Below are 20,817 nucleotides of genomic sequence, written 5' to 3'. Positions count from 1 at the left end.
CTGTGCAGTTTTGCACATGTGTCACACATTCATTCACAGTGTTGTTGAATGCGTGTGTGTGTGTATGTACTGTACGTGTACTTTGGAAACAAGCAGTTGCAGGCAGCTCTGTGATTTCATTATTACTTCATCATTACAAGCACAGGTACAAACAGGACTTTAATTAGACTCTCCTACACCTACAAAACCATGACGTGTTTGCCGGGGCTATGCTTTCTGAGAGAGAAGGGTGCATCATTTCCAGAAAGTTGTACTTTCTTTGATAGGAGGATGATATGAGTGTGTATTGCTCACTGTGTGCTCAGACGTGTATATTGGGGAGGATGTACTGTATGTTGGAACAACAGCCCTGAAACTAGCCCATATTAGTGCAGTGCGGGGTTATCCGAGGCTGGTTATTACCTCATACGGTTTGCCAATAAACTTCTGGTGTTTTGGCAAATTCCTCATCTCGACACCTTTTGCCAAGCTGACAGCACAATGTGCTCACAGAAGAACTATGTGCGTACATTGCGTACACACACAAGCATTTTTTTGAGTCAATGTGTTTGTTAGTCCTCTGTGCTAAGGATGGTGCCAAGAGCAATTTTCAAACATCTTTCACGTTGTGCTTTCACTCAGCGTCCACGAAGACAAATTGTCCCTTTCTGTTTGTGCTATGTTCTGCCTTAAAAATGCAACTCAGATGTATTGCACTCAATAGGGAGTTACTGTGCTCTTAAGAGCACACAAAGTGTGTGCTCTTGTGAATTGTTATCATCCTTTGGACCTTTGGCCAGGTGAAGAGCATGGCTATCAGGGAGGCTACCGCAGACCACACATAAGTTGAGTGCCTCTGTGGCGTTTAAGGCGAGAGAAGCTTTAGTTTAGGTTCTCTATACGTTTGACAGTAAGACCAAACACACATCAATTATCCAGTGGTGGATAAAGTACTCACATTTCTTACTTAAGTAAAAGTACCAATGCTGCACAATAGAAATACTCTTTTGAAAATAGCAGATCTACGCCTTGTGAGCTTGTAGATCGGCTTTTTTTCAAATGGTCGAAAATATATATAGGGCTGATGTGGTTAATGTATGTTTTGTAATAATAATCAAACAAAAACATCTACAAATAACTAGTAACTAAAGTTTTCAAATAATTGGAGGTGTAAAAGTACAATAATTGCCTCCGAGATATAGTGGTAGTGGTTTACTGAAGTAAAGTACAGTACTTAAAGGGATATTTCACTTAAAAAAATCAGTCAACAGAAAAAAGGTTGGGTGTTTTCGATGAATCGATCATGGTTAAAATGGAATTTGACATTATAATGGGCTTGTATAGGAAGGGGACGGGGCAGCTAAAATTAATATCAAATATAAAATGACTGAATCAAGCAACTTAAAAACTGTCTGGGGTGTTCACATAAGCCCGAGTAGACGATAAAATTATCAAACGTTTTTTTTAAAGTGAAATATCCCTTTAAGTAAATGTCCTTAGTTACTTTACACCACTGCCGTAGACCAAACATAACTTGAGTGGCTCTGCGTTAAGGCGAGAACCTTCTTAGTTCTAGACGTTCTACAGCAATGGCAAATGACAGACATGACCAAACACACATCATCGATGATAGTTGGGTACCTAATAATTACACTCAACATATCTGTAGTGCTTTGCCTTGCAGTGTGACGGGAATAGACTCTATGCATACACAAGTACACGCCATTTTGGAAAGAACTTGGGCCCCTTCCATACTTCCTTCACAGGTGTTACCGCTGATACTAATGAAGGCTCTGTTGCATTCTGGTCAAACAGAGACATGCTATTGTGCATGTTGGCTCACTGGAAAGACTGGAAACACTCTGCTACACCAGTTGGTCTCAAAGTGTCCTTGAGTGGGTTCCAAATGGCCCGTACAGGTGCGTAACTCTGAGAGTGTACATATGGAACCTATATGGACCTGTAAGGGTCCATTTGGTTCCATTTTACTCTCTCAGAGTTATGGGGGTCCTTGAAATTGAACTGCACACTGCATGGAACAGAGCCTTAATTATTATCATCGGTAAGGATGATAATGAAGGAAGTAGGGAAGCGGCCCGGAAGCGTGATTATGAATCCCAAAGTAGGAATAGTTATTCTGTGTGCATAGAGCCCATTCAGGGGACCGATCTGGGAATACACGCCAGATGCCTTGATAAGTGCCCCCCTCCTTCATCAAGGCCCTCTGTACGTGTTTTAAAGCCAGACATATTTCTGGTCCATCGTGGATATCTTGCAGATAATGTAGTATAATGTGAATCTCTGCTGTGCTGTCTGTGTACAGTCTACAGTGCGGCTGACCCAGATCAAACTCAAACTTCAAATCTGTTGCACAATCTTCCAGATCTTTTGTGTAATATGCCTGTGTGTGTGTGTGTGTGTGTGTGTGTGTGTGTGTGTGCGTGTGCGTGTGATGTTGTAGCTCGAATCAGTGTACATCGAAGAGGATTTCCTAACTCGAGGCACTAAATCTCGACAGGGCAGAGACTATAGTTGTGCTAGTGTGACTAATAGCTGCATTTCTTCGGCGTTCAGGGGCAGATTGCGTCAACGGCGGAGTTACGACGTGTCAGCACAGCGGAGTGACATGCCGATGATGACGGAACGCTTACGATTGCCAGCTGTTCTCCAGAGGCTGTCACAATTATTATGCATGGACGAACATGCACTCGCACAAAATGTAACACTCTCAAGAGCTAATTATTGTTAAACATCTGCGTTACTTAATTTAAAATAAGTCTACACATTTTGATCAACATTTACCCGTTATCTCTCCTACGGTACCAACATCAATACAGCATGGAATTGTGGAAAACCTTTATCCAAACGATAACAAAATATCCTTTAGTTTTGGGTCTGCTAGGCTAAATATCATCAAATGGTGGTCCGTGGCTCAAATACCAAATAAATAATGGGCCTTGATATGAAACAGGTTGAAAACCACTGGTCTAGATACAGTACATACTCTCACACACAAACTAAGGCGTGCAATGAAACCACTTAAACAATAAATACTTCATTGACTGGGGTTCTGTCCCCCCCTTTTTCCCCTCTAGTCTACACCAAATCTCTTCACCGAAAATAGCAGACCTACGTTTGCCTATTATGACATGGCCAGAATATGAATGCTAGGCTAGGGTTCATGTGGTTACATAAATAACTCTAACTAAAAAAGGTTTAGCTGGAGACCCAAAAGATACATTTGATGTCTCCCGTGACCCAAACTAGTGAAAATAGACGATCTACAAGCTCAGTTGCGAGCTTGTAGATCTGCTAATTTCAATAGGCAGGTTAATTTTGTCCCCTCTAATTCATAAGATACGTGAAAATACTTTAGAAAAACGGGGTGCATACTTAGTTTAGAGTAGTCATTGGTTAGACATGGGTAAGGTTAGGTTTAGGTGTGCTGCCCCGTGGGAGGTTAGGTTTAGGGTGAGGGTTTGAGATAGGTTGTAGTTGTATAGGACTAATGTCTGGTCTAACCAATGACTAGTCTAAACCAAAAACTGTCTAAACTAAGTACTGCACCCGTAGAAAAACTCAAATAACGGGCTATTCACTCACGACCCATAAAAATGTATCCGCACGACCCACTATATAGGTCCTGAGCCACTGTTTGGGAAACAGTGGCGTAGTGGCCTGCAGCCCAGATCTCAGACTTAGTAAATGTGTGCTGCTCATGCCGTCAGCCTTCTGCTCCGGAGAATGACATCAGCTCTGAATCATGTGGCGCCTTGCCTGCAGCGTACATAATGCAATCAATCAGCCATCCCTCTTACTCATAAAGTGTCACAAGACCTCATTGATGCAAAACACACACTACAGGATTGTAGAGCAGAAACTAAAAAGAAAAAAACCTTCCCTTTCCCCCCTCCTGGGCTAACAGTCTAATTATATGTTAAAGTGGTGAGTGAAAATTAGATCACTTTCACAGTAAGTGAAAACTATCGTTGATAATACAGGCAAAATTGCAGCACGTTGCAGGTCAAAAACATGGGCTTGGATAAAGTCCATGTAGAGTAATTAAAACGTACTTTTAGTGAACAGAAACTGCCATGAGCATGCAGTGGTAGTTTGGCTGCAAAGGACGACAACAACGAACAACAAATACAAGATGCAAAACTACGTCCTATTTCACATCTGCGTTCAGAGTGTCATGCTAACAATGCGTGTCATTTATCGCACACTCAAGCGGTCGATTAAAAGCAGATCTTGAGGCGTCCCACTAGAAAGATTTAACCGCAGACGATAGACAATAAAACGCTGCAGGAAGAAATAAAAGGAGATAATCAAAAGGCAAAAAATAAATAAAGTCGTGCCCTTGTCTGGTCAGGACAGCAGTGTTTGTGCATGTTACTTTAATCCATGAAGACCTGCAAAGCATCTGTGTCACCTTATACTGTAGCTTTTAACCATTTTAACCATTATTAGCTGTTGAAAGAAAAGCAGATCTACAAGCTCGTAGCACGGCAATAATCGTATTCTTTCACAGCAAATGTTTTTAACTGATATCTTTGCTCCTGGAACAACATATTTTTCAGATGGGGGGGGGGTGGTCGGCGGCCAATTAAATAATTTTGGGAGTCTTTGACATGAAAAATGTTGAGAACCACTGACATATAGAAACATACATTTTTCTGAAAACTGTCAGGACTTATATTCCTATTTGTAGAATCTGTCTCAGGTCTCAACGGGTTATGCTGTAAATCTCGCTGTGAGACCGTGCACGCCGACACAACGTGCATGATGTAATTCCCTGCGGTCGATGATTACTCTTCCCGGGGATCAAACAAACGGCACACAGATTTGTCTCTGCAAGCTCTCTCTTTTTTGACCGCCTTTTTTGGTGTTTTGGATATTTCTGCTTCGCTTGAATGCCGAAAAAGAAGAGATAAATCACACAAGAGGACGGGCGGTCTATACCGGCCTACAAGCATTATGGTCGCGATGACTCGTCCGCTGACATGTTGTAAGCGATCAGAGTACTGTGTAGACAGACGGACAGAAACACAGGCACATGTAGCAACTACCAGAATGAGTGCATACATACTGTACTGTACTGTACTGTACTGTACATACCACCACACTGATTAGACTTGATTTTGACAGCAAAGTTCAACCATGCATAAAATGAGATCTACTGGATCTCTCCTCCACCAGTCCCTCCATAACATTTTAGTCTAGTTTATATCCGTTGATGAAATTGTCAAGTCTTTAGGCTTTGTTTTTATTTAATTTAAGGTATGAATTTAAGGTAATGACTCATTATGCAGAATTTCTAATTTCAAGTTTTCAAGTGCATTACAAATCTTTTGAAAATAAACAATGTGAACACACATGCACACACGTCGCAACATACACAGATGTTATCTTGTCCTCTTCAATCACCTAAATCCTGGCATCACGATTCATATAGAATTTATTTTGTGGTTCAGTGGTGGTGCCGTGAGATCATCAGGTATTGATTATACTACGAGAATGTATTTTTTTTTAAGTGTACAGAAAGTGTTAAAAGGATGTTTTTATGTGGCCACACCCACCAGTTAATTAAGTATACCTTGTTTTCAGGTGGGTGGTGTCCAAACTGAACTGAAGCCGCACCCACAGCTGTTGTTCTATGTTAAAAGAGAGGGGTTAGGGGAGGGGATGATATTGTGATGACACTAACGTGGTGGTATTTCGACCACCACGCATTTGGTATTTGGTGTTTGGTGGTTTTTCATTGGCCTTTTGACTCAATGGCTTCCAGGTTTCAGGAACCGAAAATACACAGATATACATACATACATACATACAATATATATTTGAATATTCTAACCACTGGGGGTCTATTAGAGTAACGTTAACTCCATAGACACATACAAAACAGAAAAAGTAAAAAAATCACAGAGTGATTAAAGTCATCTTCCCTTTATTGTCACTATCTGACAGGTGGTGAAACATGCGTTCTCGGAGCAACAGCCTGGAAGACACGGCCAAGGCCAAGCTGGCTCAACACCAACAACTACAACCATCACCACCACCACAACAAGAACACCAACCGCGGGCGGAGACACGGCGCATGAGGCGGCCTGGCGGCGAGAGAGAAGAGCTGTCGGGGATAAGGGCGAGGGGGCGCAGTAGGTACCGGGAACCCCCGGACGACACAGGTACACCCCAGTGGTGGAAAGCAACTAAGTACATTTACTTAAGTGCTGTGCTTAAGTACAATTTTGAGGTGTTTGTACCTTACTGGAGTATTTCCAATTTCCAATAGGTTTACTTCTACTCCACTACATCTCAGAGGCAAATATTGTATTTTACTCCACTGCATTTATTTGAAAACATTAGTTACTAGTTACGTTGATTATTATTACAAAACATACATTAACCTGCACTTCAGCCCTATATACACATTTCTGCAAGCTCACAATGCGCTGCAATGCAACGCATTGTGAGCTTGTTCAAAATATTTGTATACATTAGAAAACTTGAAATGGGTCATTGTGCATAGTGAGTAGCCTACTTTCTACGTTTGGTACTTAAAGTACATTTTGATGCCGATGCTTTTGTACTTTGTACTCAAGTGCATTTTGAATTCCGGACTTTTATACTTGTGACAGAGTAATTCTGTATCACAGTTTTGCTACTTTTACTTCAGTAAAAAGTAGAGTAGTAGAGTATGCCTCTCGAGCATCTCCCTAGGGAGGTCCTCGAGGCACGTCCCACTGGGAGGAGCCCCCGGGGCAGACAAGATGGAGGGATTACATCGCCACACTGGCCTTGGAACGCCTCGGGATCCCCCAGGAGGAAGGTACTAATGTTGCTCTGGAGAGGGAACTCTGGAGCTCTCTGGTGGAGCTGTTGCCCCGCGACCCGACTACGGATAAGCGGTTGAAGATGGATGGATGTAAATTGTGAGTACTGTTTTTCCACCACTGCAGGTACCATTCAGCGGAACCACAAGGCGTCGGGGGGCAGGAACAGCGGTGGTAGCGGGGGGAGCGGCAGCGGCAGTTCCAGCAGCGGAGGCAGCACCAGGTGCAGTCAACGAGGAGAGAGGGGCAGGGACCTCTCCAGGGACGACCTGGTGTTCCTCCTCAGCATGCTGGAGGGAGAGCTGCAGGTGAGAGAGCACGCCCCCTTTCTCTTCTCAGGTTTTAACCTTCACTTCCATATTCACTCCTAGCTCGGGTCCATAGCGGTAAGGACTTCTCCTTAACGCCAAGCTACAAAAGCTGCTGGCTCGTGCATATCAATGGCCAAAATTGCCCATTGATATGTACGAGTACTGCTAAGTACAAAGAAATTACAAATAAATCTGAATTATTATCGGACCTCACTTTGGGAACCGTGGTTTTAGACTGGTCCACACACTGCCTGCTAGGCCAAAGTGATAAGTGAACCTGAACAAAGTGGACTTCTCAAACAGTTGGAAGGTTTGACCATGACAGCATGACACAGGCCTGCGAGGCGAACGTGGCATCACCCCAACTGGGTCATACATAGTCAGACACACAGGGACTGATTAGCCGACACACACTCAAGACACACAGAGAGCCATAGAGAACTGAGACCAGATTCTACAAATGTCTTCTAAATTCTAAATCTTTCTGAAAATCCTGTTTCTATAGCAGTGGTTCTCAAACGTTTGCATGTCAAGGACCCCAAAAGCAAAGATATGAGTTAAAAATATTTGCCTGTCTAAGAATATACTGTATATATTCAAAGATTTGCACCACATTTTCACTGCGCTATGAGCTTGTAGATCTGTTATTTTTCAACAGCTAAAGTTTAAAATAATGGTTAAAGTGGTTAAAAGCTAACGTGACACAATACATGTGTTCCCAGTCTCAATGGCTTAATGGACGGCGAACAGCTGAAGCCGTTTTCCGCCCCTACCCTCGCACTTACAGCAGGGAAAAACCCCGGTGTCACAACTCGAGTTGGCTTTGTCCACGGCGTAAACGTCTTTAAATAAATACTTTTTGAAAAGTCTATGAGGGGAATTATTTTCCGGGTTTCTCGTCGTCATGAAAGGGTGTGTGACTGCGACGCTCTATGAGCTTGGTGTTGCTATTTTTGAAAAATCGTGAACATTTTTGCAAATCTGTAATATTTATATTTTTAAAGCTAACTCTAACTTTGCTTCACATACAGTATAGAGTATAATCAAATAATTATTAAATGGAAATTATAGAAATATCGAAAATGGAGAGAGAGAAAGTGAGAGAGAGAGAGGGCATCACAGTACATCTCATTCAAATGCACTCTCCCATGGACAACATCCCAGAGAGTATTGTGCTTTCCCGTCTTTTCCATTCCAAACACCTAGGAACACAGTACAACACATCTGCATGCATCTACTGCAGCCGTATACACTCACTTTGGCACGAGTCAAGCATCCTGACTTCCAACTTTTGAGAAAAGAGGGGGTAATCCATTTAGCAGACTGTGGAAGCCTAGCTGGTGATCCTGGCTAGAAAGAGAAGTGCAGCAACAACTGCCATGTTCCCATGGTCTTATTGAGATGGAAGGCCCTTAAAGACGGCCACACTTCATTTGCTTAAAAAACGTAATTTAACCACAAAAAGCTGACTAAAACGCCACGCTGTTATTTACAGCCTGAGGGACTCCCTCCGATATACCAACTACCCACGATTCTTTCACGGTAGTCGCTAGTGCCAAATAAATAAAACTGACTTATGTGGCTGGTTGAGACAGTTAGATTTAGGGTTAGTATCAGTCGGACAAAGGCTGACAACAACAACAACCTCTCCGCTCCAGTAGAGCCTGCCCTACAGTATACTGGCTCCATTGAACGGCCTTGATAAGTCACCCATACTGGGTTGATAACGCCAAACCTCGTCTACCCACTAACACCCTCGTCGGCCCCATGCAGGCCAGAGACGAGGTCATCACGGTGCTGAAGGCAGAGAAGATCGACCTCGCGCTGCTGGAGGCCAAGTACGGCTTCGTGACGCCGCAGAAGGTCCTGCAGGCCCTGCAGAGAGACGCCATCCAGGGCAAGACGGACGACTTCCAGGAAGACATCTACGAGAAGCCCATGGCTGAGGTATGGGGGGGGGGAAGTGCTCAGACGTTTTACTTAAGTAAAAGTATCAATACTGTAGTGTATATACAGTAGTAAGTAGTTGAGTAGTAAGTAGTTTGTAATAAGTCATTTGTATAAGTCCGGAATTCAACATATACTTGGGTCAAAGTACAAAAGTATTGGTATCGAAATGTCAATAAATTACCAAAAGTAAAAGTACTCATCCTGCAAAATTTCAAATGTATACAAATATTTTGTAACTAAAGTAACTAAAGTTTTCAAATAGTGTAGTAAAAGTACAACATTTGCTCTGAAAGACGTACCAAAAACTCGACAGACTCAAGTAAAGTACAAATACCTCTACAAATATCGTCTTCCCAACCAATGAAAGTACGTGACATTTTATGAAGGCGTCGTCTATATGACCATTAATTCAGACCTTCCACTTTCGTTGTGTGATGAGTCGTGTGCAAGGCGCACACTAATGTTGCCTTTTGTTGCACATTTAATTTGTGCCCGTCAATGGCATAATGGTCCGCAGAAGCTCCTGTAACCGCGCCTGCTTGTTATCTAATCTCCCTATCCCCCCATATGCTGCCGGTCTTCCCTTCTATAAACATATCCCCCCAGAGTGTGAAATAAACACTTGCCAAAAATGATTGGCCATTTTTGTCTGGGGCCCAGTCGGCCACTTTGCCAGCATACCGTCGAATCACTATGATGAGGCGTGTTGTATTTTTGAGCCCCTCCTTATGTTTAGTTCACTGTTTTAAAAACGCCATTGACAATGAAGGGAAAATTTACGTCATCTTGTCACACACACACACACACACACACACAAACACACACACACACACACACGGCCAATAAGAGCTTTTGCATTATTATAGGCTTCGCCTAAAACGTAAAAGTCAACATGCGTGTGTGTGTGTGTGTGTGTGTTTGTTTGTTTGTTTCCCGGCCGCCACATGCAGCTGGACAAGCTGGTGGAGAAGCAGAGAGAAACGCACAGGCGCATGCTGGAGCAGCTGCTGCTGGCCGAGCAGTCGCACAAGCAGGTAAGATCATTAATGGAGGCAAACAATTGCAACTTCAGGACATGTGACTCTTTTTCATACAGAGACAGTCACAGGAGCAAGACTAACTAAATAAATGCTTAGACATGTAGCTAGGTGTAATGTTAAGAGTCCACAGAAGTGAACATTTCAAGACCCTTTTCTCAACTCGCTGTTTTCCAAAGCTGGTGGATCAAACCAAACAACCAATATGTCAATTTGAAGCTATGATTCCCTGCTTTCATATGACATGACAAGAGGAAGAATTCCACGATTTAGCCTCAGTCAAAAACGTAAATACAACCTTTCCATAACCAAAAAAGGCAATTCAGATTTACAATGATTCTACCCACCCTCTTCGCCCCGGAATTTGAACTGTCACCATCAGGCAGCAGGCTTGAAAAAGGGTTATAAGACCTCGTTTGTGCCAACCGCTGTGGACATTTTAAATAAGAATATGTTTAAATAGTTCCACCACCTAATCCCCACAGCCCCCATGATCACTGTTCCTACGTTATGGTAATGCATTTTATATAGTATTATAATGCATTGTGTATGTACTGTAATGTTGTTTTTTAGTGTTGCAAACTGACTTGCCATGCAGAGTGCCAAAGACAACATTTCCATTTCATGTCAAACTTAATGGACAATAAAGTGTTCTTTCTCTGTATCTTTAGGCCCTGTACAAGCTGGATGACGAGAAGAGGAACCACGGGGAGTTCATGAAGAAGAGCGACGAGTTCACCAACCTGCTGGAGCAGGACAGAGAGAGGTCAGTCCTCCGCTGTTGATTTTGTTGACTAATACTATATGACGAAAGATTCAGTGGTGAAAACTGAATAAAAACTAAGCTATGATGACTAAAACTAAGACAACAAATACAAACTAGACTAAAATGTTAGGAAGGGACTAGTTTACAAGAGATCCAGTAGAATTACAAAACACAAGTCATTTTACACATGGTTGCATGCAGACAATAGCAGATCAGCTATGTCTGCCAGTCACAATGTGGGACAGGGTCTCAATTTGTGGGACGCCTGAAAAGTCTTAGAAATGAGACTGTCCCACGCAAAGGGGGACATCTGGTCACCCTCTTGCGTGACAAGACTGTTGCCTCCTGCAATTTTCAAATCATTCCGTCATACAGTCTTCTGGAGCATGGAAGCTCTGATCATATTGAGTAAGCGATATTAAAGCGGAAGTGAAGCCTCCTCCACACTTCCGTTTTGTCTTTACAGTCGCGCAAATGTATCCTAATATAAATAGAAATCATCTAAGCATATAGCTTGCTGCTATATGCAGCATATATAAAAAAGTGAAATGTAAAGATTTCCGTTAAGGGAAATGCTTCCTTGCTCAGATTTCGGCAAGTGTAGTTCCAGACTAGCATTCGGAGATTGTGGAATAGCTACAGTACGCGAGACTAAGTTTTGCTATACCAAATTGTATGACAAAGGCGCGTTGTTACCTTGTATATCTGCTATTTTCGCTATAAAGCGCTTCCAAAGTTGAGCTGTAAGGTTTATCGTAGTGGTGTCAATGGGGTGAAAACTACAGTACAAGGGTTACTTCTTGATCTTTCTTGGCCATGACATTGTCCATGCTGGCTGTATTTGTACAGCAACATCTTGAGATGTGTACGGGCCAGTGGGCGTGCCTGACCGATGTTTGCCCGCGAAATGCATTGTGGGATGATTTGTAGGAACACTTTCAGAGTTACAGACCCGTCATGGCCCATTCTGACCCCTTGGTGGTCGCTGGACCGGACGTGGAGAAACAGCGGTTTAGGAGGATGACGTGGAGGGTTAAGATGGGATAAAACCTTATTTCTCCCCAAAGGGGGATTCAGTAGAGTTGGTATTATGTTGTTACCCAGGCTCACTGCAAGCCCCCTCCACCTCTGGCAACAAACTGTGTGCACGGGGATTACGTGTTAGTTTAACAAAACAAGTTTTTACAAAACAAGTAATAAAGTTCCGTGGTGGAAGAAGTGAAAGTAGTATACTCTGTTCCAGTAAAGGCCCGTGTTTAAAATGTAACTTGAGCAAAATACTTAAGTATTGGCATGAAAATATAATGATAGTACAAAAGTAAAAGCACACACATTAAAAATGTTGCATATCTACATGCTCACAACGCGTCGCAATACTCGCAACGTGAGGCATTGTGCCCTTGTAGATCGGCTATTTTAGAATGTGTGTATGTGTACTTATGTGTGTGCCATAGTGGAGCACAATATATTTGCCCCCGAGATGTTGTGTAGTATAGTACTAGTAGAAAAGGTATAATAAAATACCTCAAGTGTTTTACTTAAGTACAGTACTTGGTAAATGTACTTAAAAGTGTTTTTTATGGACTTAAAGGTGTTAGATTATAGCCCACAATGCAACAGGGACGTAGTGCACGCATAAAGTTTGATTTAAACTTGGTTGCCCACCAGTGTCTAAACAGCTGATCAGCAAGCCCACAACGCAGCGCAGTGCAACACCTTGTGAACTTGTAGATCGGCTATGGTCGGAGCACGAAACCGGTGCACAATTAAGTATAATTCAGGCTTAATACACACATTCCGTCACGCAGCAACAGTTTTAATTTAGCACAAGAGAGTAAAACAATTACCCAAATTGACATAAAATTAACACCAAGGATTTTGGTGTGCAGATATGTGAAAATTATATAAACAGCATGTATACTGTAACTTCACATTGTACTTATGAAGGCAATGGACAGTAAGTGAGAGGAGTCAAATTACCATTTTAGATCAATCCGATAGACACTATTGATAAAACGTTTCATGAGGTACCTAGGAACCACCAGATATTATAATTCCCCAGTGATTATTAAAACACCACATTCACACGAAAACCCCCATTAAAATGGGGGAAAAACACCACAATAAAACAAATTCTTCTTTAATACATGGGAAGACTGAAGTCTACCAATGCCTTAACAGTGGAACAGAAATAGCACTTAATTAGGTAACATTAATGTAATAATACCAATTTGCATAAAAATAATGACACTGTAAACTTCAAAGTCCACACTTAACAGATGGATGGCCGTGACGACACACACAGATAAATAAATTACAGCCAAAAGGACAGATGATAGGCCTACTGCTGGCTTGTAAAGGCTAGCTTGTTTTAGCGTTCTAATAAACAGTACACACTCCATTCCCTGTAGCCTGGACCCGTGTATGAATGTCTTTATAAGGCAACGTCATTTCGAGCTCAGAATTTGCTCAGAATTTCTACCCTAAAACAAAATCCACACACTGTTAGTCCTTCCTGTGAGTTTGGACGGTTCGATTGCTTTGAATGAACATAAATATCTCTCCCAAAAAACGCATGGGATTCATACTTGGCAGACACGACACTCGAGTGCTTTCACCTCCCAAAAATGAGCGTTATGTTATCATTGCGCTGTGAACATCACTGGACAAGACAGTGAAACCATATCCCGTGAAAATCATTCCGGGAGGATATCACCCATGTCTGCATGGTCAGTCTCTGTTTTCACCGAGTATGTAACCGTTCCGAAATGTGCCTCTTGACAACATTACAGATGAGATTCTTTTTCCTCTTTGGGGGGGGGGGGGGGTCAGAAATAATATGGCCTAAGAAGCTGTCCAAAAATAGTAACTTTCTAAATTTAACCACTTAAATCCTATACAGTATACAGTACCTCTTAACCGGGGTCCCCCAGGGGTCTATACTAGGCAGCCCCCTTCTTTTTTCGCTCCACACAAAATGTCTTCGTGCCCAGTATAGGGATGCTAGAGTTCAAGTGGTTAATTTAATTCTCTAATTATCTACTCACATCCGTTGAAACACAGGGGTTAGTTCCTTTGTCCACATAAATGTAGCAGAGTGACTCAGAGCCTCAGCCTGCTGGCCTGAGTGGCCTCAAAAGTGTAATATCTCCCCCGGTCCATATGGATATCCTTTGGTGTAGTCACTACGCTGTAGTGCTTAAGATATTGGACTTTCACACAGGAGACCCGAGTTCGAATCCCGGGCGTTACATAAACACACAGGGGGGTTGCTAGCATAACTTTATAGCGTAACGTTCTGAAGCAAAACGAACATGCTACATTAGGAACAGAATAGAGTAGACCTATACTTAACACGGAAGAGGGGGAGAGTTGTGTTCTAGTATAGATAAATGGTGTAATCATAGGTCATTTCCACTCTCTATGCAGTCATTTGGCTTCATAAACCCATGGGATTATGCTGCACAAGCTGCATGAAGAAGTCACCGTTTGTTCTTTTAGGAACCGTCACCATTGACAGTTGTCTGTTGTTTTGGAGAAAGCTGCAACAAAGTCATGCACATAACTAAAGATGTCCCGATCACGTTTTCAGTTTTTTTTGCTCCCGATCCAATTCCGATCATTTGATCTGTATTTATCTGCCAATACAGATTTTTCTCCATCCGATATTTATATTTTTATAGAACACATATCACAATATCTAAAATCACAGACTCCCGATCCGATTCCAATCATTTGAGCCCTGATTTCCGATCACGTGACCGGATCGGGACAACCCTTCTTGCCGCCTCAGTGTGCGTAATGTCGACAAAGAAACATTCTCTGTATCTCATCTCAACTGGCATGAGGATGAGTTGATAACGACAGAACTATGACGTTTGCACGGGCTGAAAATAATAACCAAAACATTTAATAGAAGCAGTTCCTTTACAGCATTCTAGTCAATGTCATATTCTGTAGGCTACTTTCTTTTGGAAAGGTTTACCTGTCACTGTATTAACACAACCAGCCAAGCTGAGACTGCCGGAGGCCTGGTGGAAACATGCTTGAGTGATGTTTTCTATAAAGCCCCATAATAGTGCATTCACTGTGCCGTGCTAACTTTGCCTCGCTTCCTCAGCGATATCAAATGTTGCACGCCCGCACGCACGCATGCAATCATCATACACACGTGAAGACACGCACTTCAGTACTTGATTTCGCGAAAAGGGAAACACATCTGGACATCAGCCCGTGACCTAATTGGGACAACCACATCACTGCACTTTTAGGTCTATCATCAGGCTGTTTGACTTGGATCGAAGGATCGACGTTGACGACGCAAGGCCTGCGCTTCGTCACCGAGCGTGTCAGGAAGAGCCCCGATGCCATGAAAAATATCAAACCCCCCTCACCACCGACATCCTCTCCTCCATCCCCGTCCAGGGTCCCGTTAATTATGGCGTGAGAAAAGGAGAAGGATTTATACGACCGAGACGGGGATCCAAAAAAATAAAAATAAAAAGAGAGACAGAGAAAGAGAGAGCACAATAGCTCGGAAGGAGCATCAATCACAGTGCATGCTCAAGGAGATGCCAGGTTGCCATGGAAATGCTAGGGAAGTTTATTTATTCATTCATTCATTCTGGTCTCCATTTCAGTAGCAGACATCCAGACACTCGTGTCCGAGTGGAGTAGTAATGCATGGGATTTTCGACATCTGCCAACAGCATCTGTCTTTAGCTTCGGGACAGCGCTCTGTTTAGCTGGCCAGCCGAGTAGTTACAGTTGTTAGGGCAAAGCATCAATGTAGATTAATTGTGTGTGTGTGTGTGTGTGTGTGTGTGTGTGTGTGTGTGTGGGTGGGTGTATGTGTTGTGGAGGTATAACGTGTTCCATCCTTAGATATCCATTGTATGTTGAATATTCATCACAAAATACGTAGGGTATTTGGCACAAACAGGGGGGTGCTGGGAGATAAAAGATGAACAACACCTTCTGGTTCTCTCGTATCAATATTTCCTCACTCTTTAAACACATGAGGGGGTGGAGAAGAGGAAGCAGAAAATGGGCGAGCGGCCTGCATGGGTAAACCATCCTGCCGGCAGCAAAGAAGCCTCTGCGTTTGGCGGCTTCCGTTCTGCGCCATGATCTCTCCAAAAACATCACCGCAGCAGAACATGCCATGCGGTAACAAGGCTCGGCTTCGGCTTCGGCTTCATCAGGCAGACAGCAGACTTATCACTCACCCCGAGGCGAGGACGGCCATGCTCACTCGGCAGCACGCGTACATCCATGCGGGGCCGCAGCTCGCCTCTTTGAGGGGGAGGCGCTGTGCCGCTGCATGCAGCAGGTTTTAATTTCACGCTCGTTAATCCGTTGTATGATGCATTTTAGCTGGATGTAATCATTTCCTTTTTCTGGGGGCGCTGCTGGCAGCAAGCGGCGACTTGTGATTAGGCCTAGATCCCTGCAGGGCTACGTATGTGCAGCAAGGGTCTGGGAATGGACCCCGGGTTTGCTTTCTTTCTTTCTTTCTCCTTCTCTCATTCTCTCCGTCTCTCTCTCCATTTGTCTGTCTCTCACACTGCATAACGCCGTCCATTTATAAACTCGCTCTCCCCTGTCAACTTTTTGTTCTGAATTAGTTTCATAGCAGGAAGCTATGTGACTGCGGTGTGACCCCCACCACCACCACCCCTCACTGGAAGCCCTTAAAAGCATGTAAATCTGGGCAGGGGGTTTGGGATCAACCGGTCCCCCCCGCCACCCCTCTGATTAATTGACGTTTGAGCAGCCGTACGCGAGTGATGACCTCATCGTGCGCCGGGTACTGCAGAAGCAGCAGGGGTGTGAGAGAGCGAGATCAGGACCCTAACTATCAACAGATGTTACTTAAAACATGACTTCAGTACACACACTGCATACAGCAGGCCAGGCAAGCTTTCCTTGCCTGCACGGATCTGCTTTGTTCTTTTTGCAGGGATCATGGGCGGCGTGGAGTGAATTTTATGACCTTCTATATTCTTTGGTTCCATGAACCGCATCGCTGATTAGGACACTTGACTCCATGTTTATATTTGGAACATTCAGAATGATTTTAATGTGTGCATGGGATTTAACCAAACTAGGTCTTACATTAAACAATGCAGTACTGTATGACAGCAGGAAGCTATTCAAACTTCAAACTTCCACTAAGTCAAACTTCCACTGTGTGGTCCGGTTTAAGGTTAAGGTTACAAATAATAGGGTTTTGGGGGGATTTTATTTTAGAGAGATACGCATGCGTTTTTGGTACAGACAGAACCCAACAAGGCTACGTAATAGGTTGTCATGCGGGTGAAAAGCTCAGTTGTGGTCAAGCCAAAGTGCCAAACACTTGTGATGTTAAGCGGAGCACATCCACAGTCATACCAAGAAGAACCCTGCAGTACGTAATGGCCTGCGGATAACATGAAACACATGGGATGAGACAATCTGAAGTGAAATGCACTTTTTGGCCAAGTATGGGATGCATATGAGAAATTTACTTTGATAACTGGTGAAATTACAGCAAAAGTAAAAATTATTATGGACCTAATGGCAACACAGTTGCCTTCCTTGATGAGTGCCCCAACGACCATCAGCATGGTCACACACAGCTCCCCTCTGCACTTGCTCCACTGAAAGAGTCTCATTTCTCTGAGGATTACACCATAATACACTATACACATAATACACCTTGTTGTTGAAACAAAAGCAAATCTTTTCAGGGCAGCTAGCGTACTGATCACTCCCACCAGGTTTCATGAACGTCGTCCACCTACCACTGCATCTGTTCTCAAGTTATTTTGAGTAGACAGACACACAGAGACAGAGCTCATCACCATATCCTACCACACATGCATGAGGGCAGGGCAATACATTAATATACTGTATACCCTCCCGCGTGCTCAGATGAGCCAATTAAGTACATTCACTAAAAACGCCAGAACAACACTCCACACGTCCCAAACTCTTCTCCCTTCTGGCTCCAAAACTATGGAATGCACTTCCCATTGCAATCAGAACTACATACTGTCTGAAAACCCACCTCTTCAGATTCAGTCTTAGCCCGTAGCACTTGCCCCAGCCTTGATGACCTTATAGATGTATGCAATTGGGCTCAACTTATGTATTTAGATAGCATTTCATGTAGACATAGCATAGTGTGTGTGTGTGTGTGTGTGTGTGTGTGTGTGTGTGTGTGTGTGTGTGTGTGTGTATAAACTCAGTTGCCCTTAATTTGATAACAAAACTTTTCTTTCCCTGTCATCACTTTGAAGGACACACATTGTACACTATCTTCATGCCATCTGGTTGATTTAACAGCAGCGGCGGTCGGTGACATCATCCATGTGTGTGTGTGTGTGTGTGTGTGTGTGTGTGTGTGTGTGTGTGTGTGTGTGTGTGTGTGTGTGTGTGTAGGATTTCTAGAACATTCCTTGGCGATGCTATCACATCGGCCCGGGGTGCTTATTATCCCATCCTGCCCTGTCGTCTTTTGAATCCGAGCACAGCGTTTTGATTTTTACGACCTGGAACGTCTCGTTATGAACGATCGGCATTGGTTCCTGACGAGGGTTCACCTCGGAGGCAGAGTGTGAACGTAGTATAGGCCTCAACCTAAAGATCACATGGCCACAAACGCCTCTTTTTTTTGGGGGGGGGGGGGGTGTCAGACAGCCGCTACAGGCATGAGTATAGGCCCCCCGTCTTCACTGTGGATGCTATAGAGGAATCCGCCTCATTCATCAACTGTTGCTGACAAAATGACTCCTGAGCTCTCAGCAAAAGCTGCTTGGTCTTTCATGACCCCCCGGAGGAAGAGCACACACCTGTATTCCTCCCCCAAAATGGTTTCAACCCGGCGACCCCTACACATACATACTGTACATTCCAGGAGGCTGCTCTTGATAAGAGAGGTGAGAGGAAATGATACAAGATCAATGACATCCATAAAACGTCATGTCAGGTAACACAGACCTATAGGTGGTTCAGTATTAAATCAAATAACCTACTTTTGCAAACATACTTGCCAACTGACAACTGATCACATGTATTTGCTGCACTGAATGGGTGGTTCACATTACAGATAAGTACCCACAATCTTTAAGTTGAAGTTGAAGAGGAGAATTCTCTGAGCTGGCCAATATGACGTTATTCATATCTTTGGCAGTTGTGTGCTTGACACCTTGCAACCGGTGTTGGAAGTTAAGAATCACACAAATGTGCCACATTCAAAGACATCCACTAAGCACACACATGACATGTGGCTGTCTTCTACAGCTCGTTCAAAACAAAAACCTGGCTCATCTCCACATGAGTCAGAGAATTCAAGGAGCTGCAGTTCTGGGAAAAACGAACAGTTTTGTTTACTTCGAGGGGTTACATTTTTATGTGATGGCCCTGGGCATTTGGGCCTCTCTCTCTCTCTCTCATTACTGGTGTCAGTATTTATAGATCACAACCTTATGTTAATGTCTACTTGTGTCATGTTAAATCGATATTAGCTCTCTACAGTGCCTAGAATTCAAATTATTGTCATGTCTATCATGGTAAGAGGGAAAGCGATGCATTCCTGTCTTTATGAAAGATGCAAATGCCAATTCTTCCATGCTTGCTGTACTTGCTGACATAGTGTCAATCCACCTCTCAAGGGACATGCGTTTTGGAATCCTGAAATGTTAATGCGGGGCAGATGGGTTGAGGAACGGTGATCATGAATAAACGACTGCGAGACAAGTCGAGTTCAATTCACTTATTTTATTACTGAACTTAATGCTAGTGGTGGGAGGTTTAATGTTTACGGCATTTGTTCAGTTTTTCCCTGGTCTGATCTTTCACACGCCTAATAAATGGACTAGTTTCTCCTCGTAGCCCCGCCTGCTCTTGTGTCTCAGTCGATACACAGACTCCACCATGACACTCACGAGTCACACAGGAGGGGATGTTAAGAGTGTCATAGGAAAAAGTGACCACTATCCTGATTGTGACCTAATTCAGCCCAGATAAATACAGTAAGTAAGTGGAGTGGTACAGTATGTAAGTCAATGGTTCTCAAACCTTTTTTTGGCAGGGAACCACTGTAAATAGCACCTTATATCTATGTCATATTACAGTAGACATGACAATATTTCCCTATAAGATACAGTATGTCAAGAAGAAAACTTGACAGAAGAAAACCCCAGCATCCCTATTCTGGGATTCAATTTTAACGCATTCAGTTTTTCATGTGTGTACTGTCACCTCATAAACACATGAAAGACTGGGAAAATAATCACTGAATTCCAGCTTTAAACTGATATCGAAGAATTCCAAATATTAAAGTATTGGGCGGCAGCCACTTTGAGAACCCCTGCTGTAAGTAAAAGGTCCTCAGCAGACGGTTGTGTTTTCATGGTGGAAGGTAACCAAGTACTGTACAGTACACATCTTTAAAGGGTTATAGTTCCGTTCATTGTATCCAGTATCACTACGCCAGCAGCAGCGCAAAACCTGGTGGTAGAATTAGGTCAATACAAATGACGCTAGTTTTGTAGATTCATGCAACCATGCAAGGCACCAACTAGCACATCGGGAGCAATTAGGGATTCAGTGTCTTGCTCAAGGACACTTCGACAGTAACTCTGGGGGAGCCCGGGTTTGAACTGGCAACCTTGCGGTTACCATCCAGACACTCTACCCCTGAGCCACCGCCGCCCCAGTGCCCCCCACAAAATGACCGGAACTACTTAATATTTCACCAAAACCAGAGCAGAACTCCCACCACAGGACTCGGGCAATCAATTAATACAGTTGCAACCATTTCATACAGCTTACGTGTAAAAAAAAATCTGAACTATCCCTTTAAGTCCCTTCAAACTGTGTGTGAGACTTTAACAAAAGAAAAAGGAAAAAAAGAAAGAAAAGAAATGCTGCGGTGCCTCCGTAAAGCGGTA

The 20,817-nt window shown here is 43.3% G+C and overlaps 1 protein-coding gene across 4 annotated transcripts in view; it reads left to right on the top strand.

Moving 5' to 3' along the window:
• The window catches only part of LOC308311943 (filamin A-interacting protein 1-like), a 101,572-nt gene that overhangs the window by 31,457 nt on the left and 49,298 nt on the right, over positions 1-20,817 (top strand). For all 4 annotated transcript variants that reach the window (XM_080758748.1, XM_080758750.1, XM_080758751.1 and 1 more), the window contains exons 2-6: positions 5,950-6,167; positions 6,942-7,123; positions 8,900-9,073; positions 10,027-10,110; positions 10,785-10,879. In XM_080758748.1, coding sequence (XP_080614874.1) covers positions 5,960-6,167; positions 6,942-7,123; positions 8,900-9,073; positions 10,027-10,110; positions 10,785-10,879 — 743 coding nt within the window. In that variant the 5' untranslated portion in view covers positions 5,950-5,959. The remainder of the gene's footprint in view (positions 1-5,949; positions 6,168-6,941; positions 7,124-8,899; positions 9,074-10,026; positions 10,111-10,784; positions 10,880-20,817) is intronic.

Source organism: Protomyctophum bolini (assembly GCF_963924005.1).
Source record: "Protomyctophum bolini genome assembly, chromosome: 24".
Lineage (NCBI taxonomy): Eukaryota > Metazoa > Chordata > Actinopteri > Myctophiformes > Myctophidae > Protomyctophum > Protomyctophum bolini.
This window is presented reverse-complemented; position numbering and strand designations above follow the sequence as displayed.